Source organism: Pristiophorus japonicus, chromosome 19 (genome assembly GCF_044704955.1).
Source record: "Pristiophorus japonicus isolate sPriJap1 chromosome 19, sPriJap1.hap1, whole genome shotgun sequence".
Classification (NCBI taxonomy): domain Eukaryota; kingdom Metazoa; phylum Chordata; class Chondrichthyes; family Pristiophoridae; genus Pristiophorus; species Pristiophorus japonicus.
In genome coordinates, this window is record NC_091995.1 from 99,324,276 (window position 1) to 99,351,468 (window position 27,193).

At 50.9% G+C, this 27,193-nt stretch overlaps 1 protein-coding gene and 1 pseudogene across 4 annotated transcripts in view; one reads left to right on the forward strand and one right to left on the reverse strand.

The window, feature by feature from the left end:
- Window positions 1-6,063: 6,063 nt before the first annotated feature.
- LOC139230566 (retinal cone rhodopsin-sensitive cGMP 3',5'-cyclic phosphodiesterase subunit gamma-like) lies at window positions 6,064-12,033 on the forward strand (annotated as a pseudogene).
- A 6,964-nt stretch (window positions 12,034-18,997) lies between these two features.
- The window catches only part of cfap184 (cilia and flagella associated protein 184), a 50,458-nt gene continuing 42,262 nt past the window's right edge, over window positions 18,998-27,193 (reverse strand). For 3 of the 4 annotated variants that reach the window (XM_070861920.1, XM_070861919.1, XM_070861921.1), the window contains exons 11-12: window positions 25,041-25,178; window positions 18,998-19,312 (exon numbers count right to left, since the gene is read on the reverse strand). In XM_070861920.1, coding sequence (XP_070718021.1) covers window positions 19,058-19,312; window positions 25,041-25,178 — 393 coding nt within the window. In that variant the 3' untranslated portion in view covers window positions 18,998-19,057. The remainder of the gene's footprint in view (window positions 19,313-25,040; window positions 25,179-27,193) is intronic. The other variant, XM_070861922.1, reaches the window with a different exon arrangement.

A 27,193-nucleotide genomic window follows, 5' to 3' on the forward strand; every position in this document is an offset into this window, starting at 1 on the left:
ACCAATGTGTAACTGGAGGGCTGATCAACGGGGATTTATTTGGATTTCTGATTTGGATGCAAATCCAGACCAATGTCAATGGCTGGAAAATTAGACCTGAATTTTCTCATTGTTGTTTATTGAGTCTTAACATGCAAATTCATTTCTTGCAACTATATTCCTCTGACAGCAGATATTCGTTGTACTCACTCTGCTCTGATGCCACCCACTTTTTATGCTTCACATCAGTGTTGATGACATTGCCTTTGAAACTGGTGAAAATGAGAGACATGTTTAAACACCTTGAAGGTGTTTTGAGTCCAGGAGCAACACACACATCTCTCATACAATACTGCGCTCAGCATACAATGAAGCTCAGGACCATTTGATATTTTATTTAATATAATACCAACTGCTTTTTACTTCACCTACCTTCACTAACAAATGGTTGTATCAGATCTGGGTGTATCGATTAGAGGGTGCAGATTTAACAGGCTGAGTGACCTGCTTCCTTGCTGGAACTTTCGGTGAAATCCGAAGGTTTGTTATGATTTGTTGCTCTGCATTTTGACGTGTGTTCTAGTGACATTTGTATTTTCATTGATTTGGTCTTCCCAGGGGAAATCTGCTTATAGTCTCAGCCTCTTAGCTATCCATTTACACTTGAGATGCTTACTAGAGAGTTTTGTCATGTGTTAATCTGTAAATACCATTTCAAGCAATCGGTCAAACACAATGTGTGAACACTCAAAGAATTCATTTCATGTTAAACTAAACTAAATTAACTAGAATGTGAACATCTCAACGAACAGAAATCATGTAGAGTGTGATTTATGTTAAATTCTTATGACCAGAAGTTTGATTTGAATCCTGTAACTCTGCCCAGATACTTTAATCAGTAACACTGCCGGTCCCCAGCACTGGCTCAGCTCAGGTCTCTGTGTCTCGGAGGGAGAATTCCTCGGATATGAACAGCCGTACACATTCAATCCCTGATATCAACTCACTTTCCCAGTTGTGTAATGGAAAAGGTCAGAGGTGACCCCCTGCTGACCCTCCTGCTTTTGGAGCTTCTCTCGATGCAACGTGAATTGAACAGAGTGAGTTAGTGTATAACTATAAATTACATGTGTAAACTTCTCCAGCCCGACAACAATCCAAAAACTCTGCATTCCTCTAACACTGGTCTCTTGTACAACCCACCCCCACCCCACCATCAACAGTCCTGTCCTCAGCCGTCTAGACCTGAAACTCTGGGAGTCCCTCCCTTAACCTTTCGTCTCTCCAACTCTCTCCACCTTTAAAACCCTCCTTAAAACCACTTCTTGACCAAACTTTTGGTCACACCTCCTAATAGCCTAATGGTGTTGATTTTTGTTTGATTATGCTCCTGTGAAACACCTTGGGACATTATTCTATGATTTAAGGTCATAAATGCAAGTTCTTGTTGTGGCATAACGATGTTCGAAAAAGTGCAGTTAGCACTAAATCATTGAAAGCCAGGTTTCTCAATGCATCTTGCGGAATCGAGCGTTATTTGTGAACGTGACTGGAAAGTTCTATTGAAATTCTCTCCTGAACAGAGAACCACTACTTTCGACAATGTCACCAAGAACCTGCAGAACTAACCATCCACCTGCAGCTTTCCAGGGAATTCAGAAACATCACAAACTGCCCATAGGACATCTGTTGTAGTCCATTATTCAAGAAGCAGTAGCAGGACATTTGGAAAAGCATAATTCGGTCAGGCAGAGTCAACATGGATTTATGAAGGGGAAATCATGTTTGACAAATTTTCTGGAATTTTTTGAGGATGTAACGAACAGGGTGGATAAAGGGGAACCAGTGGATGTGATGTATTTGGACTTCCAGAAGGCATTTGACAAGGTGCCACATAAAAGGTTACTGCACAAGATAAAAGTTCACGGGGTTGGGGGTAATATATTAGCATGGATAGAGGATTGGCAATCAGTAACTAGTGGGATGCCGCAGGGATCAGTGCTGGGACCCCAACTATTTACAATCTATATTAACAACTTGGAAGAAGGAACTGAGTGTAACATAGCCAAGTTTGCTAACGATACAAAGATGTGTGAGGAGGACACAAAAAATCTGCAAAGGGACATAGACAGGGTAAGTGAGTGGGCAAAAATTTGGCAGATGGAGTATAATGTTGGAAAGTGTGAGGTCATGCACTTTGGCAGAAAAAAAATCAAAGAGCAAGTTATTATTTAAATGGAGAAAAATTGCAAAGTGCCGCAGTACAGCGGGACCTGGGGGTACTTGTGCATGAAACACAAAAGGATAGTATGTAGGTATAGCAAGTGATCAGAAAGCCCAATGGAATCTTAGCCTTTATTGCAAAGGGGATGGAGTATGAAAGCAGGGAAGTCTTGCACCAGTTATACAAGTTATTGGTGAGGCCACACCTGGAATACTGCGTGCAGTTTTGCTTCCCATATTTACGAAAGGATATTCTTGCTTTGGAGACAGTTCAGAGAAGGTTCACTCGGTTGATTCCGGGGATGAGGGGGTTGACTTATGAGGAAAGGTTGAGGAGGTTGGGCCTCTACTCATTGGAATTCAGAAGAATGAGAGGTGATCTTATCGAAATGTATAAGATTATGAAGGGGCTCGACAAGGTGGATGCAGAGAGGATGTTTCCACTGATGGGGGAGACTGGAACTAGAGGGCATAATCTTAGAATAAGGGGTCGCCCATTTAAAACTGAGATGAGAAGAAATTTCTTCTCTCTGAGGGTTGTAAATCTGTGGAATTTGCTGCCTCAGAGAGCTGTGGAAGCTGGGACATTGAATAAATTTAAGACGGAAATAGACTGTTTCTTAAACGATAAGGAAATAAGGGATTATGGGGAGCGGGCAGGGAAGTGGAGCTGAGTCCATGATCAGATCAGCCATGATCGTATTGAATGGCGGAGCAGGCTCGAGGGGCCTACTCCTGCTCCTATTTCTGATGTTCTTATGTTTATTGCTCTTATGTTACACTCAGGGAACTAGGGGAAACCAGCTTGAAAATACTGTCTGGAAAAGAATTAGAACAAGATGTCCCTCTGATCCGTTGTATTCGACTAACACTTACTAACCTTTCTTTAAGCATCTGGCTCATCGAAAAGGTATTTGTATAGGATTTATGCAAAATGTCAGCCTGGTTTAGATTAAACAGGAATCCCCTTGCGTTGTTGTTGGTAGAGAATTAAACCAGGGAGACCTTTTACACTTAAACACAAAGAGCTGTCGTAGGGAATGAGAACTTTTGACTTTTATCTCTCATTATCTACAAGGTCAGGTAGTAAAGATATTTGCCCTGAAGTTCTATGGGGTTTCCCTGATCTCCTACTGTAACTTCAACAGAAATCATGGGGAGATAAAGTAACCGGCTGTTTTAACCATTTCTTCAGGAGTTCCATTGATTTCCCACCAGAGAAGCCCCTAAAAATTGTAGGTTATCAAGGGCATCCAAAATAAATTTAGATGCTAAGGCTCAGAAATACTAGAGGGATGGGCTTCAATAGGAGAGTTAGGGGACTGGAGGGATGGGCTTCGATGGGAGAGTTAGGGGACTGGAGGGATGGGCTTCGATGGGAGAGTTAGGGGACTAGAGGGATGGGCTGCGATGGGAGAGTTAGGGGACTAGAGGGATGGGTTTCTATGGGAGAGTTAGGGGACTGGAGGGATGGGTTTCGATGGGAGAGTTAGGGGACTAGAGGGATGGGCTGCGATGGGAGAGTTAGGGGACTAGAGGGATGGGTTTCGATGGGAGAGTTAGGGGACTAGAGGGATGGGTTTCGATGGGAGAGTTAGGGGACTAGAGGGATGGGCTGTGATGGGAGAGTTAGGGGACTAGAGGGATGGGCTTCGATGGGAGAGTTAGGGGACTGGAGGGATGGGTTTCGATGGGAGAGTTAGGGGACTAGAGGGATGGGTTTCGATGGGAGAGTTAGGGGACTAGAGGGATGGGCTTCGATGGGAGAGTTAGGGGACTAGAAGGATGGGCTTCGACGGGAGAGTTAGAGGACTGGAGGGATGGGCTTCGATGGGAGAGTTAGGGGACTGGAGGGATGGGCTTCGATGGGAGAGTTAGGGGACTAGAGGGATGGGCTGCGATGGGAGAGTTAGGGGACTGGAGGGATGGGTTTCGATGGGAGAGTTAGGGGACTGGAGGGATGAGTTTCGATGGGAGAGTTAGGGGACTAGAGGGATGGGCTGCGATGGGAGAGTTAGGGGACTAGAAGGATGGGCTTCGACGGGAGAGTTAGGGGACTGGAGGGATGGGTTTCGATGGGAGAGTTAGGGAACTAGAGGGATGGGCTTCGATGGGAGAGTTAGGGGACTAGAGGGATGGGTTTCGATGGGAGAGTTAGGGGACTAGAGGGATGGGTTTCGATGGGAGAGTTAGGGGACTAGAGGGATGGGCTTCGATGGGAGAGTTAGGGGACTAGAGGGATGGGCTTCGACGGGAGAGTTAGGGGACTGGAGGGATGGGTTTCGATGGGAGAGTTAGGGAACTAGAGGGATGGGCTTCGATGGGAGAGTTAGGGGACTGGAGGGATGGGCTTTGATGGGACAGTTAGGGGACTAGAGGGATGGGCTTCGATGGGAGAGTTAGGAGACTGGAGGGAGGGGCTTCCTTGGGAGAGCATGAGTACCCTGTTGGATGCCAATCCAGAATTCAGAGACCTGAGCTTTGGTCTCTACTCCCGGGGACTCACCTACCATCTCACCAAAGAGTGCTACTCAGCGCCGAGCTTACAGCCCGCATCTCGTCGTAGGCAACTAGGCTCATACAGCAGTGCCTGGTCTCCAGTCGTCTTGGACCCCTTGCCACTGGACCAAGACCTTGCTCAGCTAAACCCGTGTGGTTGCCGGTGTGCAACAACCACTCCACGTTAAAAGAACTCACACACAGACATCTTCCACCCTTCAATATGAAGTTCAGGACCTGGAACGTCAGGACCCTCATGGACAACACCAACAGTGGCAGGCCGGAACGCCGCACCACCATCATTGCCCGGGAACTTAGACGCTTCGATGTTGACATTGCCGCCCTAAGCGAGACCCGGCTGGCGGGGAAGACGACTGTCTGTCCCACCTGTGACAGAGACTCTAATTCCCGTATTGGACTGTTCAGTCACCTAAGATCTCATTTTTAGAGTGGAAGCAAGTCTTCCTCAATTTCGAGGGACTGCCTATGATGATGATGATGACTCCTGGAAATGTTTTCACTGGGGCTTGGACCCCTAACCTTCAGACTCAGAGGTGGGAATAATACTACTGAGCCAAGACACACTCTAGACTTTTATACACAAGGGATTTACATAAGAACATGAGAAATAGGAGCAGGATTAGATCATTTTACCCCTCGAGCCTGCTCTGCCATTCAATAAAATCACAGCTAATCTGATCTTGGCCTCAGCTCCACTTCCCTGCCCGCTCCCCATAACCCTTTATTCGCTTATCATTCAAAAATCTGTCTATCTCCACCTTAAATATATTCAATGTCCCAGCCTCCACAGCTCTCTGGGGCAGAGAATTCCACAGATTCACCACCCTCTGAGACGAAATTCCTCCTCATCTCCGTCTTAAATGGGCGACCCCTTATTCTGAAACTATGCCCCCTAGTTCTAGATTCCCCCACGAGGGGAAACATCCTCTCTGCATCTACCCTGTCCAGCCCCCTCAGAATCTTATACGTTTCAATAAGACCACCTCTCAATCTGCAAACTCCAACCTGCTCAACCTTTTCTCATTTATTTTATAAGGGAAGTTGGGTGATCTGCAGCTGTGGTGACTAGCCAAGTTCGGGCTGCACTTTGGGGATGGTGTTTGCACGTGCCTTGGCTCTATCTTGGGGGCTGTTTCTGGGCTTTACTGAAGCAGATGATCAGCTTTTGCGAGTTGACGTGTTGAGGGATCGGATCCTCTGGCTGATATCCGGCTGGAGAAAGAATTGACAGAGATTCCTTTCTGTTGAAGTTGTGCATCCTTTCAGGGAGAATCTTCTGCTGTAACTGTGAAGTTTTCTTGTTTCCAGGGATTCCTGCCTCGCTGACGCCATTCTGTGAAAATGAATGCAATTGTTCCACCACCAACATTTCCAGTGGGGCCACCTCCCCCAGAAAGGGGCCGCCCAAGTTCAGACAACGAGCGACTCGGCAGTTGAAGAACAAGCCGCCAAAGGCAGGTGCCAAAGGGTAGGACCCGCGACTCTGACTGCAGGGTGGGGCGGTGGGAAAATCGCCTCCATTCCTGCTGCCTGAGTTCTGTTGATGACTCATCTGGAGCTGTTGGTGTGGGACTGTGCTGGAGCACACTGGACCTCCCAGTTATGGCCAACATTCCCTCTCATTGTAGTAACACTGGGAGCTGTGAACCACACAGAAAGTCCCAGTACTTCCCTCGCTCCCCGGGGGCGATAATCCTTGGCTCCATCGCCCGTGCAGGTAGTCAGAGTGTGCCCGGCGCCCACCACAAGGAGCCTGGTCCACATGGGGAGATGGATAGAAGTGAAGGTTGCCCTTCCCACCAGTCTCCACTCCACTTAGTGCCTCCAACTCACGGAGATCAGGAGCTCCTGGATGACAAGCTGTGTTTAGTAATGAGTTTGAATGCGGATGTGGCCCATCTCTCACCCTCACACCAACAGCTCTGGTGCAGAACAGAGGGGCCACCATCAGAGTGATAGTGAATCAAACCCTCTCATTATCTTTGACCACAATCCAATAACGGAACCAACACATTTATCCTTCAAGTATTATTGTACCTTGTTGAGTATTAATGCAAGTTGGACTCTGAGCGGACTCATCTATTCTGTCCCCGATGATTTAAACTTTAGATTCAGAAGTTAGTGCTGTGTCTGCCCATTCACTCTGATTTGTAAAATAATGTCATTGAAGTACAGGAATTGCTATCAGCGCAGTCCTGCCCTGCTTCAAGCGCTCAGACTGAACGTCTCTCGGCGCTAAGTTAAATCGGGATAGCCTGCATTAAAACAGCATGTGGGATCCGGGCTAGGTGTTGGAAGGAGAAAACCTCTCATTCTGCCCACCCTCTCCTGTAAACTGTGACAAGCCGTGAAGGATAACTTACAGCATCAATAGAGCAAGCCAGTGTTCCATTTAAAGACCATTTGTGTCAAGGGAATGAAAATAATGATTGATAGACTTATTAATCTAGTAACGAATTGCAATACTAGTGGACATTTAATGCATCTGGATGGCATTATTTTGCCTGCTAGTTTAATGGAGGTGTGAATCCACTTAACAGACAAAGAGCTAGAACCTCCACTTTTTTTACATGCTTAACGTCCACTGAATGCCCATTTTACCACTGAAATGACGTATAATGCCCATATATCACCCATTTTGGCACAAAATGGAAACTGACAGGCATTTTTAGGAAACTTATTGCCAAGCGTTACTTTCCCCATGTGCTTAACGCCGGGAAAAAATATTACCGCCCGCACACATTTTTTGGGCGGAATCATCAGAATGTGCGAAATCAACGCCCATAATATCACCCAGCGTTACTTTCCGCACGGAATTAACGCTGAGATTCAATATTAATGCCCACCCACTGTTTTTTGTCATAAAGAACATATTTACCCAAATTAGCGGCCATGAGATCGCCCAGCGTCAATTTCCCCACCTCCCACACACATCGGCCACAATATCACTCACTAAAAAAACGGCCACAAAAAGTGGAACTAACCGGAATGAACGCCAGCGGTGTGCCTGGCATTTGTTAAATCCCACTCTTACGTGAGGAGCTAATATCTGAAAGATTTGTCTGAAAGAGCGCTGATGTGAGTGAGAATGCTGACACACTGCTGTGTGTGTGCAGCTCAGACATTAATGGTGCCCATCACCTTGGTGCCAGTTAAAGTTTACATTGATTGATGTTAAGTTGTATTTAACCCTTTCACGGAAGGAATCACCAGTGTGTAACAGTCCAGCTATCTGAGACAATGCTCAACAAGGTTATGTTCAATAACAAAAATTTAATAGCAACATTGGTCTGAAATCATAAGTATCACAGCCAATAACACCCAACCCCTGCCCACACCCCACTTTTCCCACTATTGACATAAATCACATGGTCAACATGTCCAGCAACACAGAATACAAAGGCAAAGCAGGAGTGTGGTCCCCAGCCCCCATACATTGCAACAAATTGCATACACCCAGATGGAGATATAACACAGCCATCACCTGCGGACAAACACCTCACTTTCCTTCCCCCCTCCCCTTATTCTCCCCTTCCCTTCCTCGTTTGCAGATGACACTAAGCTGGGTGGCGGTGTGAGCTGTGAGGAGGACGCTAAGAGGCTGCAGGGTGACTTGGACAGGTTAGGTGAGTGGGCAAATGCATGGCAGATGCAGTATAATGTGAATAAATGTGAGGTTATCCACTTTGGGGGCAAAAACGCGAAGACAGAATATTATCTGAATGGCGGCAGATTAGGAAAAGGGGATGTACAACGAGACCCGAGTGTCATGGTTCATCAGTCATTGAAAGTTGGCATACAGGTACAGCAGGCGGTGAAGAAGGCAAATGGTATGTTGGCCTTCATAGGAGCAGGGAGGTCTTACGACAGTTGTACAGGGCCTTGGTGAGGCCTCACCTGGAATATTGTGTTCCGTTTTGGTCTCCTAATCTGAGGAAGGACTTTCTTGCTATTGAGGGAGTGCAGCGAAGGTTCACCAGACTGATTCCTGGGATGGCTGGACTGACATATGAGGAGAGACTGGATCAACTGGGCCTTTATACATTGGAGTTTAGGAGGATGAGAGGGGATCTCATAGAAACATATAAGATTCTGACGGGACAGGTTAGATGCGGGTAGAATGTTCCCGATGTTGGGGAAGTCCAAAACCAGGGGACACAGTCTAAGGATAAGGGGTAAGCCATTTAGGACTGAGATGAGGAGAAACTTCTTCACTCAGAGAGTTGTTAACCTGTGGAATTCCCTGCCGCAGAGAGTTGTTGATGCCAGTTCATTGGATATATTCAAGAGGGAGTTAGATATGGCCATTATGGCTAAGAGGATCATGGGGTATGGAGAGAAAGCAGGAAAGTAGTACTGATGGAATGATCTTATTGAATGGTGGTGCAACTCAAAGGGACGAATGGCCAACTCCTGCACCTATTTTCTATGTTTCTATGTTTCTATGCTTCACGGCGCCTGGCTGGGGAGCTCCTCAGGCGGTGCCTCATTCGGGGGGGGGGGGTTGAAGGCAGATGCGGTGGTTGAACGGGTACTGGAGCGGGGAGGGCTGAGGGGGCAACATTCTCTGATACAGAAGCAGGATCTTGGTCTTTGCTCTCATCTGTCGTTCGCAGTGGTGGTGCGGAACCTAGGGATGGAGTGCCGCGCTCGGGGACCACTGGGAGGCCTGTGGCAGCAGTGTTCCTGGCTATCGCATCCAGGGTCTCCGTCATGCGCGGAATGTACTCAGTCATGGTGGCCAACTGTCGGGATATGCCCAGCAAAGCTTCGATGAACTGGTCACCAATGTCTACAGTCCTCCTGAACAACTGTACCATCTCTCCGCTCTCATGTCGCGCTCGTGGAACAGACCTGCCGCGTCCATGAGGCCTCCGCGGGGTCGGCGCCATTCTGGGGAATGACTGGAGATGTAGTAGGATTGTCTGCCGACTCCTGCCCCACGCCCCCACCTTCTGGCCTCTGTGGTCTTGCCTGGGGCCGCGCTGCTGGCTGAGCTGCAAAACACAAATGAGGTTATTAGAGGAGAAGGGGGTGCTAGGGTCACAAGGTGAGTCCAGCGCTACACACAGCATGTGCACGACAAAAGCACCACCGCTCTCAAAATCATCGCAGACATCACATTTTATGACTATCAACACATTGTGCATTGCAATGATTTTCATTAGGCCAGCATTATTTCTATGACACTTTAGAAATCATCCATCATATCTGATTGTTCGGATGTGAGTGGGTGTGGCATCTATTGACTTTACATGATGCAATGGTGTAAGCTTTACTCATGTGGCATCACTTCAGGGTCTGCAGATGCATCTGTGGCTGTCCGGGGGTGCTTCCCCACGAGTGTGAGCACCCGTTCCTCCATCTCAGTGATGTCGCTGGGGACTGGTGGCCCCCCACCCGTTCACCTCTGCACGGACCTCATCATCGATAGCTTCTTCTGTAAAAGGTGACAGGACGACATGGCATGAGATCATTGCGTGATATCATTGCTAGGTACTGTCACAGACACTGATACAACACATAACCCACAGATGTAATCATCATTATTTATGATAATTATCATTCTTTACCTAAAGACGTACACCGTGACTGCAAGCTTTGAGTAAAATATTCCCGGTAAAAGTGCAAAACCTCACATCTGCTGATAGTCACTCATTACTGTTACAAATCAAATTATATAAATACATAAGTACATGTAAATCAATGTAATACTTACTCTTGCGGATACCACAAGGTTGTTCCATCATTTGCGGCATTGGTTGCCCTCACACACCTCGTTGGTCGCCGACGAGACCACCTCTGCTATCTTGGCCCATATCTCCAAGCCTTTGGGGTGGGCTTCCCACGCCCTCCATGTGTCAAATCACCCCAGCGTAACTCGACCTCCTGCAGGAGTCATTTGCCTCCTCCGAGAACCTCCTGGCTCTTTTGTGGCCTCCAATGTGCTCCTCTCCCACCTCACTGCTCTCTCCAGCGTCAGTCTCCACAGTGTGCTGTGATCCCTCCTCCTCTCTCTCCATTATAGGCTAAATTCGGTCAAATATCTGGCTGGTAACAGCTACTTTTTGTTTGCCTACTTGCTGTGAAGCTCTAAAGTCTCCCTCCTTCTTCCCAAAGCAGCCACACCACACCCAGCCACACCTTCAGTCCCTCTGAGCTCCCTCTCTCTCTGTCTCCTCCTCTGCGCATGTCAGGGTGACCCTTGACCTCCAGAATAGCAGGAATCGAGCGTTGCCATGCCATCGCTAAGGACGGCCACACTTTACGGCAGAAGGTCAGAAAAATTTAACGCTTCCGCCCATTTTATATCGCTCGCGGTAACGGCCATTTTCAAAAGTGGAGACTAGGTGTTTTGAGAACGGGCGAGAAGCCGGCGATCTGAAAACCCTTTTTTACCGCCCATGCCGGAAATAAGTGGAGGTTCTAGCCCCATGTAACGCTATACCAATACTTTGCAAAATGAGACCAGTGTTTATCATTTTAAAATAAGATATGAACCGCCCCTTAGTATCTCCCTTCAGTCAAATATGGTCAGAAATTTTCTCTGACCTGTAATTTCTCTGATGAGTTGTGTTGTGTTGAGTGGGTGAGCAAGGATTGTGCTGGTTTGTGATGAGCTGAGGTGTCACACACTGATTCGTTCTCATTCTGCTGCAGGTCTGGAGATGATATTCCTGGAATGGAGGGGCTCGGCACAGGTAGGTGTGGAAATCATTCCCAGTCGCTCACTCTCAAGTACTGGACTCTAGTCTGGCCAATATGGGTCGGCTATTTAGGACTGACATGGGGAGAAATCTCTTCACGCAGAGGGTGGTGAATCTTTGGAATTCTCTGCCCCAGAGGGCTGTGGAGGCTCAGTCGTTGAGTCTATTCAAGGCTGAGATCAATGGATTTTTGGACACTAAGGGAATCAAGGGATATGGGGATCAGGCGGGAAAGTGGAGTTGAGGTTGAAGATCAGCCGTGATCTTATTGAATGGCGGGCAGGCTCGAGGGGCCGAATGGCCGACTCCTACTTTTTGTGTTCAATCTCACACTCGTTCTTTGATTGTGCTGGAAAGTGTGTGTGGGGTTCAACACTGGATGTGGCTGGCAAGCCCTCCGTGATCAGTGACGACTCGGGCAAGGCACTGGAGGGAGAGTCAGAACTTCAGGAAAGGAGCAAGGGAAAGATTGCTACCCAAAAGGTTGTTGGTGGAAGGGTGTCCCATTCCCCCCTCCTGTTTCCCACAGATATCACTGATCTGTCCCTGGAAGGCGTTTAACCACTTAGAGTTGCATGAATTGGCCCAGTACGGTATTGTGTGACACCAGGAGATTCGAAGCAGGCATCAGAGACAGGCACAAATTTCAGCCGCACCACCAACCATCGGGAAGCGAACCAGCCTGCGTTCCTGTTGGAAGTTACTGTTCAGAATCTTCTAGAATTTTTTGAGGATGTCACTAGTAGAGTGGACAAGGGAGAACCAATGGATGTGGTGTATTTGGACTTTCAAAAGGCTTTTGACAAGGTCCCACACAAGAGATTAGTGTGCAAAATTAAAGCACATGGTATTGGGGGTAATGTATTGACTTGGATTGAGAACTGGTTGGCAGACAGGGAGCAAAGAGTAGGAATAAACGGGTCCTTTTCAGAATGGCAGGCAGTGACTAGTGGGGTACCGCAAGGTTCAGTGCTGGGACCCCAGCTATTTACAATATACATTAATGATTTAAACAAAGGAATTGAATGTAATAGCTCCAAGTTTGCAGATGACACTAAGCTGGGTGGCAGTGTGAGCTGTGAGGAGAATGCTAAGAGGCTTCAGGGTGACTTGGACAGATTAGGTGAGTGGGCAAATGCATGGCAGATGCAGTATAATGTGGATAAATGTGAGGTTATCCACTTTGGTGGCAAAAACAGAAAGGCAGAATATTATCTGTATTGTGTTCCTAACACAGATGAGGCTGCACAAAGGGAGGTTAAAGTAACAGTGACCTCAGTCTTTAATAAGACACTCCAGAGTGAGGAACAGGCCTTATATACAGTGCTCCCAAGGGATAATGGGATCCCTTGGGACTTCAGGGAATGAGCTCCCTGGTGGCGGTACATGGGAGTGCATGCTTTACAGATACACAACATCACTCCCCCCTCAAAGTCAAAGTGAAAACTATTTACAAGGTGAGGCGGTCGGGAGCCTTTCTTTCCCTGGTGGACCGTCTCGGTACAAATGTCTGTTCTGGTGTGTTGGCTGTGCCCTCGCTGGGCTGGTGTGTTGTTGGCCCTGCAGGGCTGCTGGGTGAGCCTGGGCTTGCTGGGCTGTTGGGCGTGATGGGTTCGATTTCCTGGTCCGGGGTGGTGTCGTTGATCCTTTGCGTGTGTGTTGTGGGCTCGAAAAAGGTGGTGTCTGCTGTGAGTTGTTCAGGGCAGTCGTTTGGTCCAGGTGCTTTCTGCAAATTTGTCCATTGTCTAATTTGACTACAAACACCCTATTCCCTTCTTTATCTATCACCGTGCCCGCGATCCACTTGGGACCATGTCCATAGTTTAGCACATACACAGGGTCATTCAGATCAATTGCCCGTGACACAGTGGCGCGACCATCGTTTACATTTTGTTGCTGCCGCCTGCTCTCTACCTGATCATGCAGGTTGGGGTGAACCAGCGAGAGTCTGGTTTTAAGTGTCCTTTTCATGAGTAGCTCAGCCGGGGGCACCCCTGTGAGCAAGTGAGGTCTCGTGCGGTAGCTGAGCAGTACTCGGGACAGGCGGGTTTGGAGTGAGCCTTCTGTGACTCGTTTAAGGCTCTGTTTGATGGTTTGTACTGCCCGCTCTGCCTGCCCATTGGAGGCTGGTTTAAACGGGGCCGAGGTGACATGTTTGATTCCATTGCGGGTCATGAATTCTTTAAATTCGGCACTGGTGAAACATGGCCCGTTGTCACTGACCAGTATGTCAGGCAGGCCGTGGGTGGCAAACATGGCCCTCAGGCTTTCAATGGTGGCGGTGGCGGTGCTTCCCGACATTATTTCACATTCAATACATTTTGAAAAAGCATCCACCACCACCAGGAACATTTTACTGAGAAACGGGCCCGCATAGTCGACATGGATCCTCAACCATGGTCTGGAGGGCCAGGACCACAAACTTAGTGGTGCCTCTCTGGGCGCATTCTCAACTGAGCACATACGCGGCATTGCCGTCCACAGGACTCGAAGTCAGAGTCAATACCGGGCCACCACATGTGGGATCTGGCTATCGCTTTCATCATTACTATACCTGGGTGTGTGCTGTGGAGATCCGAGATGAACGTCTCCCTGCCCCTTTTGGGTAGCATTACACGGTTACCCCACAACAGGCAGTCTGCCTGAATGGACAGCTCGTCCTTTTGCCGCTGGAACGGCTTGATTAGCTCTTGCATTTCAACGGGGATACTGGCCCAGCTCCCATGCAGCACACAGTTTTTTACTAGGGACAGCAGAGGATCTTGGCTGGTCCAAGTCCTAATCTGGCGAGCTGTGACAGGTGATTTATCATTTTCAAACGCTTCCATGACCATCAACAAGTCTGCGGGCTGTGCCACCATCAACAAGTTTGCAGGCTGCGCCATTTCCACCCCCGTGGTGGGCAATGATAGCCGACTGAGAGCATCTGCACAGTTCTCGGTGCCTGGCCTGTGGCGGATGGTATAGTTATACACTGATAGCGCGAGTGCCCACCTTTGTATGCGGACTGAGGCATTAGTATTTATCCCCTTGTTTACAGCGAACAGGGATATGAGGGGCTTGTAATCGGTTTCCAGCTCAAAATTGAGGCCAAACAGGTACTGATGCATTTTCTTTACCCCAAACACACACGCTAATGCCTCTTTCTCAATCATGCTGTAGGCCCTCTTATCCTTAGACAAGCTCCTGGAAGCATAGTCGACAGGTTGCAACTTCCCCGCAACATTAGCTTGTTGTAATACACACCCAACTCCGTACGACGACGCATCACATGCTAGCATAAGTCTTTTACATGGGTTATACAATACAAGCAGCTTGTTGGAGCATAAAATGTTTCTGGCTTTCTCAAAAGCAATTACTTGGTTTTTTCCCCATATCCAGTTCTCACCTTTGCGCAATAACACATGTAGGAGCTCTAAAAGGGTGCTTAACCCTGGTAAGAAGTTACCAAAATAGTTGAGGAGTCCCAGGAACGACCACAGCTCCGTGACATTCTGTGGCCTGGGCACGTTCCTGATAGCCTCTGTCTTGGCGTCTGTGGGCCGAATGCCGTCAGCCACGATCTTTCTTCCCAAAAACTCCACTTCTGTTGCCATGAAGACGCATTTCGACCTCTTCAGCTGCAGCCCTACATGATCCAGTCACTGGAGGACCTTGTCCAGGTTTTGTAGGTGCTTAGCGGTGTCCCGACCCGTGACCAATATGTTGTCCATAAAGACCACCATGTGTGGTACCAACTTGAGTAGGCTCTCCATGTTTCTCTGGAAGATCGCTGCAGCCGACCGAATTCCAAATGGGCATCTGTTGTAGATAAACAGACCCTTGTGTGTGTTGATGCAGGTGAGGCCCTTCGAAGGCTCCTCCAGCTCCTGCATCATGTAGGCCGAAGTCAGGTCGAGCTTGGTGAACGTCTTGCCTTCTGCCAGTGTCGCAAATAGGTCGTCTGCCTTAGGTAGCGGGTATTGGTCCTGTAGCGAGAAATGATCAATTTCTTTATAATCGCCGCAAATCCTGACCATGCCATCACTTTTGAGTACTGGAACAATCGGGCTGGCCCACTCGCTGAATTCCACTGGGGAGATGATGCCCTCACGTTGCAGCCAGTCCAGTTCAATTTCCACTCTCCCCCTCATCATGTGAGGTATCTCTCACGCCTTGTGGTGAATGGGTCGTGCCTCTGGGACCAAGTGGATCCGTACCTTCGCCCCGGAAAAGTTTCCAATGTCTGGCTCAAAAAGGGAAGGAAATTTGTTAAGAACCTGGGTACATGAGGCCTCATCGACATGTGATAGCGTTCAGATGTCATCCCAGTTTCAGCGGATTTTTCCCAGCCAGCTCCTTTCAAACAATGTGGGGCCATCACCCGGGATAATCCAGAGTGGCAGTTCATGCACCGTGCCCTTGTAGGTGACCTTGACCATGGTGCTGCCCAGGACAGTGATAAGCTCTTTGGTATACGTTCTCAGTTCCGTGTGGATGGGGCTCAGGGACGGTCTGAATGCCTTGTTGCACCACAGTCTCTCAAACATCTTTTTACTCATGATGGATTGGCTAGCGCCAGTGTCCAGTTCCATGGCTACAGGTAAGCCATTCAATTTTACATTTAGCATTATAGGTGGACATTTCATCGAAAATGTGTGCATCCTGTGTACTTCAGCATCTGCCTCCTCTCTCTGAGGCTCGAAATTGCTTTGATCCACCATGGACCGATCTTCCTCTGCCACGTGGTGGTTGGCAGGTTTTGCAGAGCTTGCAGCTCGTTTGCAAGCTCATTGGAGGTGTCCCATTGTTCCACAGCTCTTGCAAACGTACCCTTTGAAGTGGCATGAATAGGCTGAATGGAAGCCTGCACAACGCCAACAAGGTGTGAATTGCCTTGCATTCATCCTTCGTTGAGGACTCTGAGTCATCTGGGTCACCTGAGGCCTGCTGGCAGTTGCCGACTCGTGGGTTCTGCCCTGTACATTTCTGCTCGCAAACATAGTTCCAGTTAATTTATGAACATTGCTAGCACTTGTCTGCTGAGAGATTTGTTTGGTGTTATCACTGGTGGACATAAATGCCTGTGCTATCACAATGGCCTTACTGAGGGTCGGTGTCTCTACAGTCAAAAGTTTTTGTAGGATGGTCTTGTGGCCAACGCCCAGTACAAAAAAGTCTCTGAGCATCTGCTCCAGGTTGCCATCAAACTCACATTGTCCTGCAAGTCGCCTTAGCTCGGCGACGTAGCTCGCCACTTCCTGACCTTCAGATTGCTGGCACGTGTAGAAACGATATCTCGCCATCAGCACGCTCTCCCTCGGGTTAAGATGTTCCCGAACCAGTGTACACAGTTCCTCATATGACTTATCTGTGGGTTTCACCGGAGCCAGAAGATTCTTCATGAGTCTGTAGGTCGGTGCCCCGCAGACCGTGAGGAGGACCGCTCTCCTTTTTGCAGCGCTTCCTTCTCCGTCCAGCTCGTTGGCTACAAAGTACTGGTCTAGCCGTTCGACATAGGCTTCCCAGTCCTCACCCTCCGAGAACTTCTCCAGGATGCCCACAGTTTGCTGCATCTTTGCGTTGGATTCATATTCTCGTCGGCAGTTATTGTGTTCCTAACACAGATGAGACTGCACACAGGGAGGTTAAATAACAGTGACCTCAGTCTTTAATAAGACACTCCAGAGGAACAGGCCTTCGGGGCTGGCTTATATACAGTGCTCCCAAGGGATGCTGGGATCCCATGGGACTTCAGGGGATGAGCTCCCTGGTGGCAGAACATGGGAGTGCATGCTTTACAGATACACAACAATCTGAATGGTGACAGATTAGGAAAAAGGGAGATGCAACGAGACCTGGGTGTCATGGTACATCAGTCATTGAAAGTTGGCATGCAGGTACAGCAGGCGGTGAAGAAGGCAAATGGCATGTTGGCCTTCATAGCGAGAGGAATTGAGTATATGAGCTTGGCAGTATTACTGCATTTGTACAGGGCCTTGGTGAGGCTACACCTTGAATATTGTGTACAGTTTTGGTCTCCTAATCTGAGGAAGGACATTCTTGTTATTGAGGGAGTGCAGCAAAGGTTCACCAGACTGATTCCTCGGATGGCAGGACTGACATATGAAGAAAGACTGGATCGACTAGACTTATATTCTCTGGAATTTAGAAGAATGAGAGAGGATTTCATAGAAACATATAAAATTCTGACGGGATTGGACAGGTTAGATGCAGGAAGAATGTTCCCGATGTTGGGGAAGTCCAGAACCAGGGGTCACAGTCTAATGATAAGGGGTAAGCTATTTAGGACCGAGATGAGGAAAAACTTCTTTACACAGAGAATTGTGAACCTGTGGAATTCTCTACCACAGAAAGTTGTTGGGGCCAGTTCGTTAAGATATATTCAAAAGGGAGTTAGATATGGCCTTTACGGCTAAAGGGATCAAGGAGTATGGAGAGAAAGCAGCAAAGGGGTACTGAGGTGAATGATCAGCCATGATCATATTGAATGGTGGTGCAGGCTCGAAGGGCCGAATGGCCTACTCCTGCACCTATTTTCTATGTTTCTATTACTGTTAATACTCCATTAGCAGAACATCCATGTAACAGTCAGCCTGCAGTCAGTGCTGGTGAACAGCAGTGCATCGTTTCAAGTCCCAATATATTGATGTTCTTTAAGTTGCTTATGTGACATTCAGTTGTATGGTAAAGTTCTATGTTTATATAATATAGAACTGCAATCTTTGCATCCATCACTTGCATTTGATGTGTAAAACTCTGTAATGTGGATCTCCTCCTGTAAATTGGGGGAGACGGTGGAGGATTTAAATTCCTGCTGTCGGTAAATTGGAATATGCACCAATGTCTCGAGAATAAAAATAAAAATGCGTAAATTTAAATGTTGCTGTTTGTGAAGTGGACAAGAATCGGGTTTAGAAAATAGTCCACGGGCTGAGATCCCGGCGTTCGTTTGCCTACATCATGGTCTGGAACCTGGTGTGTTGGAGCTCTGCTCATCTCCAGGCTTGGCACATCTGCACAACCAATGTCAGTGTCCTCGACCAGGCCAAGCACTGACCACACTCGACCAGCTCCGCTGGGCGGGCCACATTGTCCGCATGCCAGACACGAGACTCCCAAAGCAAGTGCTGTACTTGGAACTCCTACAAGGCAAGCGAGCCCCAGGTGGGCAGAGGAAACGTTTCAAGGACACCCTCAAAGCCTCCCTGATAAAGTGCAACATCCCCACCGACACCTGGGAGTCCCTGGCCAAACACCGCCCTAAGTTGAGGAAGAGCATCCGGGAGGGCGCTGAGCACCACGAGTCTCGTTGCCGAGAGCATATAGAAAACAAGCACAGACAGCAGAAGGAGCGTGCGGCAAACCAGACTCCCCACCCACCCTTTCCCCCAACCACTGTCTGTCCCACCTGTGACAGAGACTGTGATTCCCGTATTGGACTGTTCAGTCACCTGAGAACTCACCTTTAGAGTGGAAGCAAGTCTTCCTCGACTCTGAGGGACTGCCGATGACGATGACAACCTGCCCCATTGTAGCTAAAAACTACAAGAATAAGCTCACAGAAAGCAGCCGGTAAAACATTTATTGTAATTAAATACAGTTGTGGGACCCCCACGCGGGGGCCATCACTGAGCCTGTAACTGGCCCGTCTTCACCCACTCGATCTTCTTCTTGATGCCGTACGTGTCGAGCGTCAGATCAGCATGGCGCAGTTTGAGCGCCTCCAGGTGGTTCTGAAGTCTGCCGCTGGTGTCCACATTGTCCTCGAAGTCCCGCAGCAACACCTTGTTACACAGCAGGCCACACTGCTCCTTCAGCTTGTAGTTGGCCACCCGCACTCTATCCCGCACCTGCTTGGTTTTGGTCAGGATTTCCCGTTTCTGGAACAAGCCCAAAGGGGAAGACAGGTTACAGACCGTGCAGAGCAAGTCACACAGCCAACAATCCAAGCAACAATGTACGCAGATTCTACTGGGCCAGGCCTTGGCTCAAACCGGCCCATTACTGAGCATTAACGCTGGCAAGTGACTGATACTGACATCAGCCCACTCAGCACCTGCTTCTATTTTAACAGAGACATTAGTACAGATAAAACAAAAGGATTAATACTTCGCGAGAAACGATCACCTGTAGAATTACACAGAATGAACAGCATAGAAACAGGCCGTTCGGCCCAACAGGTCTATGTCGGTGTTTATGCTCCACACCCTCACCTCACCCTAACAGCATATCCTTCGATTCCTTTCTCCCTCCAGCTTCCACTTAAATGCATCTATGTTATTCGCCTCAACCCCTCCCTGTGGCAGCAAGTTCCACATTCTCACCACTCTCTGGGTAAAGAAGTTTTTTCTGAATTCCCTGTTTGATTTCTTGGTGACTAACTTGATGCTCTCCAGTTATTGGATTTATCACTGACTATCTTAGATTGATGGTGTTTGCCTGGCAATGACCATCTCCCTGCGAGGGGCCGCACACGATTGCTGGCCCGGTGCGGCAGTGGCAAGCCTTGTTCTGAGGTTGAGCTCAGGGCACATTGTCGAGGAGCTTTAACTCTGCATCTCACCAGGCTGTAGCTGCCCAGGGAGTGCCTGATGCTGACACTGGGTGCCTGAAATTGGAATAGGTCCATTCCCAGCACTAACATCCTTCGTTAAACTAAAGCAAAACATCTGTGGAGGCTGGAAATCTGAAATAAAAACAGAAAATGCTGGAAACACTCAGCAGGTCAGACAGCATCTGAGGCGAGAGAGAGAGATAACCTTTCAGGTCGATGATCAGAACTGGAAAGCACAACATTCAGTCCGTTATAAAAAACAAAGCGTGCGATTGCTAATTCTCAACGGCCCCACATGGGCTCTCTGCTAATGTTGCTCTGGAGCCAGTGTTTAGGCCCTGGGTAAAAAGGTCAGAAGAACATAAGAAATAGGAGCAGGAGTCGACCCTCGAGTCTGCTCCACCATTCAACATGATCATGGCTGATCTTCGACCTCAACTCCAACTTCCCGCCCAATCCCCGTATCCCTTGATTAGCTTTGTTCCCAGAAATTTATCGCCCTCAGTCTTGAATATACTCAGTGACTGAGCCTCCACATCCCTCTGGGGCAGAGAATTCCAAAGATTCACCACCCTCTGAGTGAAGAAATTTCTCCTCATCTCAGTCCTAAATGGCCGACCTCTTATCCTGAGACTGTGACCCCTGGTTCTAGACTCCCCAGCCAGGGGAAACATTTTCACAGCATTAACCCTGTCAAGCCCCTTAAGAATTTCATATGTTTCAATGAGATCACCTCTCATTCTTCTAAACTCTAGAGAATATCGGCCTAGTCTGCTCAATCTCTCCTCATAGGACAATCCCCCCATCCCGGGAATCAGTCTGGTGAATCTTCGCTGCCCTCCCTCTGTGGCAAGTATATCCTTCCTTAGATAAGGAGACCAGAATGGTGCACAATACTCCAGGTGTGGTCTCACCAGGGCCCGATATAATCGCAGTAAGACGTCTTTACTCTTATACTCAAATCCCTTTGTAACCAAAGCTAACATATCATCTGCTTTCCTAATTGCTTGTTGTAGCCGCATGTTAACGTTCCGTGATTTGTGTACAAGGACACCAAGGTCCCTCTGAAGTCTTGTATGGTTTTCCCTGTGGGCAGTACTGTCTCCACGCAGTGCCTGTCCCGAGGTCAGCTTCTCGCTGTATGAAGAAATCCAGGTACAAGCCGCGGTCTCGTGGCACAGCATTTGGTGATAGGTGAAGCTACACCTCACTCACCTGCTCTCCATTGTCCTTCACATCTCCAACTCTTACAAAAAAGCGATTGCAATATACGCTGCACTGCAGGCTCATGTTTTTATCGTCTGGTGGCCATCAGTGACAATGCTAATAATCCGCAGGTCATGCTCTGTGGGATCTGCCGACTCCTCTACCAGCCCTCTCAGCTGAACAGGCTGATCGGAGCTTCTGCACCTGCTTCCCCAGTGCCTGCTATCTCCCCCGGTACACACTCCCCCGGTACTCACTCTCCCCCGGTACTCACTTTCCCCGGTACTCACTCTCCCCCGGTACTCGCTCTCCCCCGGTACCAGCACTCTCCCCCGGTACTCGCTCTCCCCCGGTACTCGCTCTCCCCCGGTACTCGCTCTCCCCCGGTACCTGCACTCTCCCCCGGTACTCGCTCTCACCCGGTACTCACTCTCCCCCGGTACCTGCACTCACCCCCGGTACTCGCTCACCCCCGGTACTCACTCTCCCCCGGTACTCGCTCTCCCCCGGTACTCACTCTCCCCCGGTACTCGCTCTCCCCCGGTACTCACTCTCCCCCGGTACTCACTCTCCCCCGGTACTCACTCTCCCCCGGTACTCACTCTCCCCCGGTACTCACTCTCCCCCGGTACTCACTCTCCCCCGGAACTCACTCTCCCCCGGTACTCGCTCTCCCCCGGTACTCGCTCTCCCCCGGTACTCGCTCTCCCCAGGTACCTGCACTCTCCCCCGGTACTCGCTCTCACCCGGTACTCACTCTCCCTCGGTACCTGCACTCACACCCGGTACTCGCTCTCCCCCGGTACTCACTCTCCCCCAGTACTCGCTCTCCCCCGGTACTCGCTCTCCCCCGGTACCTGCACTCTCCCCCGGTACTCACTCTCCCCCGGTACTCGCTCTCCCCCGGTACTCACTCTCCCCCGGTACTCACTCTCCCCCGGTACTCACTCTCCCCCGGTACCTGCACTCTCCCCCGGTACTCGCTCTCACCCGGTACTCACTCTCCCCCGGTACCTGCACTCACCCCCGGTACTCGCTCTCCCCCGGTACTCACTCTCCCCCGGTACTCGCTCTCCCCCGGTACTCACCCTCCCCCGGTACACGCTCTCCCCCGGTACTCGCTCTCCCCCGGTACTCACTCTCCCCCGGTACTCACTCTCCCCCGGTACTCGCTCTCCCCCGATACTCACTCTCCCCCGGTACTCACTCTCCCCCGGTACCTGCACTCTCCCCCGGTACTCACTCTCCCCCGGTACTCGCTCTCCCCCGGTACCTGCACTCTCCCCCGGTACTCTCCCCCGGTACTCGCTCTCCCCCGGTACTCGCTCTCCCCCGGTACTCGCTCTCCCCCGGTACCTGCACTCTCCCCCGGTACTCGCTCTCACCCGGTACTCACTCTCCCCGGTACCTGCACTCTCCCCCGGTACACTCTCCCCCGGTACGCGCTCTCCCCCGGTACTCGCTCTCCCCCGGTACTCGCTCTCCCCCGCTACTCGCTCTCCCCCGGTACTCCCTCTCTCCCTCTCCCCCGGTACCTGCACTCTCCCCCGGTACTCGCTCTCCCCCGGTACTCGCTCACCCCCGGTACTCGCTCTCCCCCGGTACTCGCTCTCCCCCGGTACCTGCACTCTCCCCCGGTACCTGCACTCTCCCCCGGTACCTGCACTCTCCCCGGTACTCGCTCTCTCCCGGTACTCGCTCTCCCCCGGTTCTCGCTCTCCCCCGGTACTCGCTCTCCCCCGGTACCTGCACTCTCCCCCGGTACTCACTCTCCCCCGGTACTCACTCTCCCCCGGTACCTGCACTCTCCCCCGGTACTCGCTCTCCCCCGGTACTCGCTCTCCCCCGGTACACTCTCCCCCGGTACTCACTCTCCCCCAGTACTCGCTCTCCCCCGGTACTCGCTCTCCCCCGGTACTCGCTCTGCCCCGGTACTCGCTCTCCCCCGGTTACTCGCTCTCCCCCGGTACTCACTCTCCCCCGGTACCTGCACTCTCCCCCGGTACTCGCTCTCCCCCGGTACTCACTCTCCCCCGGTACTCACTCTCCCCCGGTACCTGCACTCTCCCCCGGTACTCGCTCTCCCCCGGTACTCACTCTCCCCCGGTACCTGCACTCTCCCCCGGTACTCACTCTCCCCCGGTAATCACTCTCCCCCGGTACGCGCTCTACCCCGGTACCTGCACTCTCCCCCGGTACTCACTCTCCCCCGGTACTCACTCTCCCCCGGTACCTGCACTCTCCCCCGGTACTCACTCTCCCCCGGTACTCCCTCTCCCCCGGTACTCGCTCTCCCCCGGTACTCACTCGCTCTCCCCCGGTACTCGCTCTCCCCCGGTACTCGCTCTCCCCCGGTACCTGCACTCTCCCCCGGTACTCGCTCTCCCCCGGTACTCGCTCTCACCCGGTACTCGCTCTCCCCCAGTACTCACGCTCCCCTGGTACCTGCACTCTCCCCCGGTACTCGCTCTCCCCCGGTACTCGCTCTCTCCCGGTACTCGCTCTCCCCCGGTACTCACTCTTCCCCGGTACTCACTCTCCCCCGGTACTCACTCTCCCCCGGTACTCACTCTCCCCCGGTACTCACTCTCCCCCGGTACTCGCTTTCCCCCGGTACTCACTCTCCCCCGGTACTCGCTCTCCCCCGATACTCACTCTCCCCCGGTACTCACTCTCCCCCGGTACCTGCACTCTCCCCCGGTACTCACTCTCCCCCGGTACTCACTCTCCCCCGGTACTCGCTTTCCCCCGGTACTCACTCTCCCCCGGTACTCGCTCTCCCCCGATACTCACTCTCCCCCGATACTCACTCTCCCCCGGTACTCACTCTCCCCCGGTACTCACTCTCCCCCGGTACTCACTCTCCCCCGGTACCTGCACTCTCCCCCGGTACTCACTCTCCCCCGGTACCCACACTCTCCCCCGGTACCCGCTTTCTCCCCCGGTACCTGCTTTCTCCCCTGGTACCCGCACTCTCCCCCGGTACCCGCACTCTCCCCCGGTACCCACTCTCCGCCAGTACCCGCACTCTCCCCCAGTACCCGCTCTCCCCCAGTACCCGCTCTCTCCCCCGGTACCCGCACTCTCCCCCAGTACCTGCTCTCCCCCGGTACCCGCACTCTGCTCCGGTACCCACACTCTCCCCCAGTACCTGCTCTCCCCCGGTACCCGCACTCTCCCCCGGTACCCACTCTCCGCCAGTACCCACACTCTCCCCCAGTACCTGCTCTCCCCCAGTACCCGCTCTCTCCCCCGGTACCCGCACTCTCCCCCAGTACCTGCTCTCCCCCGGTACCCACACTCTCCCCCAGTACCTGCTCTCCCCCAGTACCCGCTCTCTCCCCCGGTACCCGCACTCTCCCCCAGTACCTGCTCTCCCCCGGTACCCGCACTCTCCCCCAGTACCTGCTCTCCCCTGGTACCCGCTCTCTCCCCCGGTACCCGCACTCTCCCCCAGTACCTGCTCTCCCCCGGTACCCGCTCTCTCCCCCGGTACCCGCACTCTCCCCCAGTACCCGCACTCTCCCCCAGTACCTGCTCTCCCCCGGTACCCGCTCTCTCCCCCGGTACCCGCACTCTCCTCCAGTACCTGCTCTCCCCCAGTACCCGCTCTCTCCCCCAGTACCCGCTCTCCCCCAGTACCCGCTCTCTCCCCCGGTACCCGCACTCTCCCCCAGTACCCGCTCTCCCCCAGTACCCGCTCTCTCCCCCGGTACCCGCACTCTCCCCCAGTACCTGCTCTCCCCCGGTACCCGCACTCTGCTCCGGTACCCACACTCTTCCCCAGTACCCGCTTTCCCCCGGTACCTGTGCTCTCCCCAGTACACGCACACTCTCTCCCCCGGTACCTGTGCCACGATGGCCTCAACCTCCATGAGCTGGGCTTTCTTCCCCGCATTCTCCACCTCCACATACTCCAGCTTCTCCTTGATATGGGTCATCACCTGAATGGTAATGGCTATTTTCTTCCGCATTTTTGTGACTTCCTGTAAAATGAACACCAGGTCTGAGCACCTGTCGCTGCATCTGATATTCCGCTTATATGTTTAAAAGCAAATAAAACATCAAACAATTGCCTCATAATGTTAAACAGAAACAGAAAATGCTGGAAATACTCGGCAGGCTATGCAGCACCTGTGGAGCAACAATCAGAGTTAACCTTTACTTTTTGACAGTTCTGATGAAGAATGGAGTATAAAAGCAGGGAAGTCTTGCTACAGCTATACAGGATATTGGTGAGGCCACACCTGGAGTACTGCGTGCAGTTTTGCTTTCCATATTTACAAAAGGATATACTTGCTCTGGAGGCAGTTCAGAGAAGGTTCACTCAGTTGATTTGGGGATGAGGGGGTTGACTTATGAGGAAAGGTTGATTAAGTTGGGTCTCTACTCATTGGAGTTCAGAAGAATGATAGGTGATCTTATCGAAACGTATAAGATTATGAGGGGGCTTGACAAGGTGGATGCAGAGAGGATGTTTCCACTGATGGGGGAGACTAGAACTAGGGGGCATGGTCTTAGAATAAGGGGCCGCCCATTTAAAACTGAGATGAGGAGAAATTTCCTCTCTCAGAGGGTTGTAAATCTGTGGAATTCATTGCCTCAGAGAGCTGTGGAAGCTGGGACATTGAATAAATTTAAGAAAGAAATAAATAGTTTCTTAAACGATAAGGGGTTATGGGAAGCGGGCGGGGAAGTGGACCTGAGTCCATGATCAGATCAGCCATGATTGTATTAAATGGCGGAGCAGGCTCGAGGGGCCGTATGGCCTACTCCTGCTCCTATTTCTTATGTTCTTATGTCATCGACCTGAAATGTTAACTCGGTTTCTCTCTCTTTAGATGCTGTATTTATTTCAGATTTTCAGCATCCTCAGTAAGTTGCCTCACAATGTGATGCTTTCGGTCCTGAAATCCTGCTTGCATCCAAATAGAAACATAGAAATTTACAGCGCAGAAGGAGGCCATTTCGGCCCAACATGTCCGCGCCGGCCGACAAAGAGCCACACGGTCCTTGGTCAGGAGCCCTGAAGGTTACATATAAACCTATGAACAATGAACAATGGCGGAAAGGCAAAGAGCACCCAGCCCAACCAGTCCGCCCCACACAACTGCGACACCTCTTGCACCGAAACATTCTACACTCCATCCCAACCGGAGCCATATGATCTCCTGGGAGATGCAAAAAAAGATAAAAACCCAGGCCAATTGGGGAAAAAATCTGGGAAAATTCCTCTCCAACCCATCCAGGTGATCGAAATTAGTCCAGGAGATCACTCTGGCCATATTCGATTCCCTGCAGTACTTACGATCATATCTGCGCCGTCCAACAAGAGGTTATCTAGTCTAGGCAAAGCGTCTAAGTTCCCGGGTAACTATGGCGGTGCGGCATTCCGGCCTGTCGCTGTTGAAGTTGTCCATGAGGGTCCTGACGTTCCAGGTCCCAAACTTCCTGTTAGAGGAGTGGAAGATGCCTGTGCGTGAGTGATTTTAACGTGGGGTGGTCGTTGCACACCAGCTTAGCTGAGCAAGGTCTTGATCCAGTGGCAAGGGGATCCAAGACGACTGGAGACTAGGCACTGCTATATAGGCCTAGTTACCTACAGCAAGATGTTGGCCGCAGGCTCAGCGCTGGGTAGCGCCCTTGATGGTAAGTGGCCCGAGGCTTGGTTGGGGGCAGGCATTGGGAGGGACAGTGGCCCACTGGGGTTCAGAGTGGAAGGGTTCGACCGTACAAAGGCCTTTGGCACTGTCAACCGCGAGGGTCTATGGAGCGTCCTCCTCCGTTTCAGATGCCCCAAAAGTGCGTCACCATTCTCCGCCTGCTCCGCGACGACATGTAGGCCGTGATCCTTACCAATGGATCCATCATAGACCCAATCCACGTCTGGACTGGGGTCAAAAAGAGCTGCGTCATCGCGCCAACCCTCTTCTCAATCTTCCTCACCGCCATGCTCCACCTCACACTCAACAAGCTCCCCGCTGGAGTGGAACTAAACTAC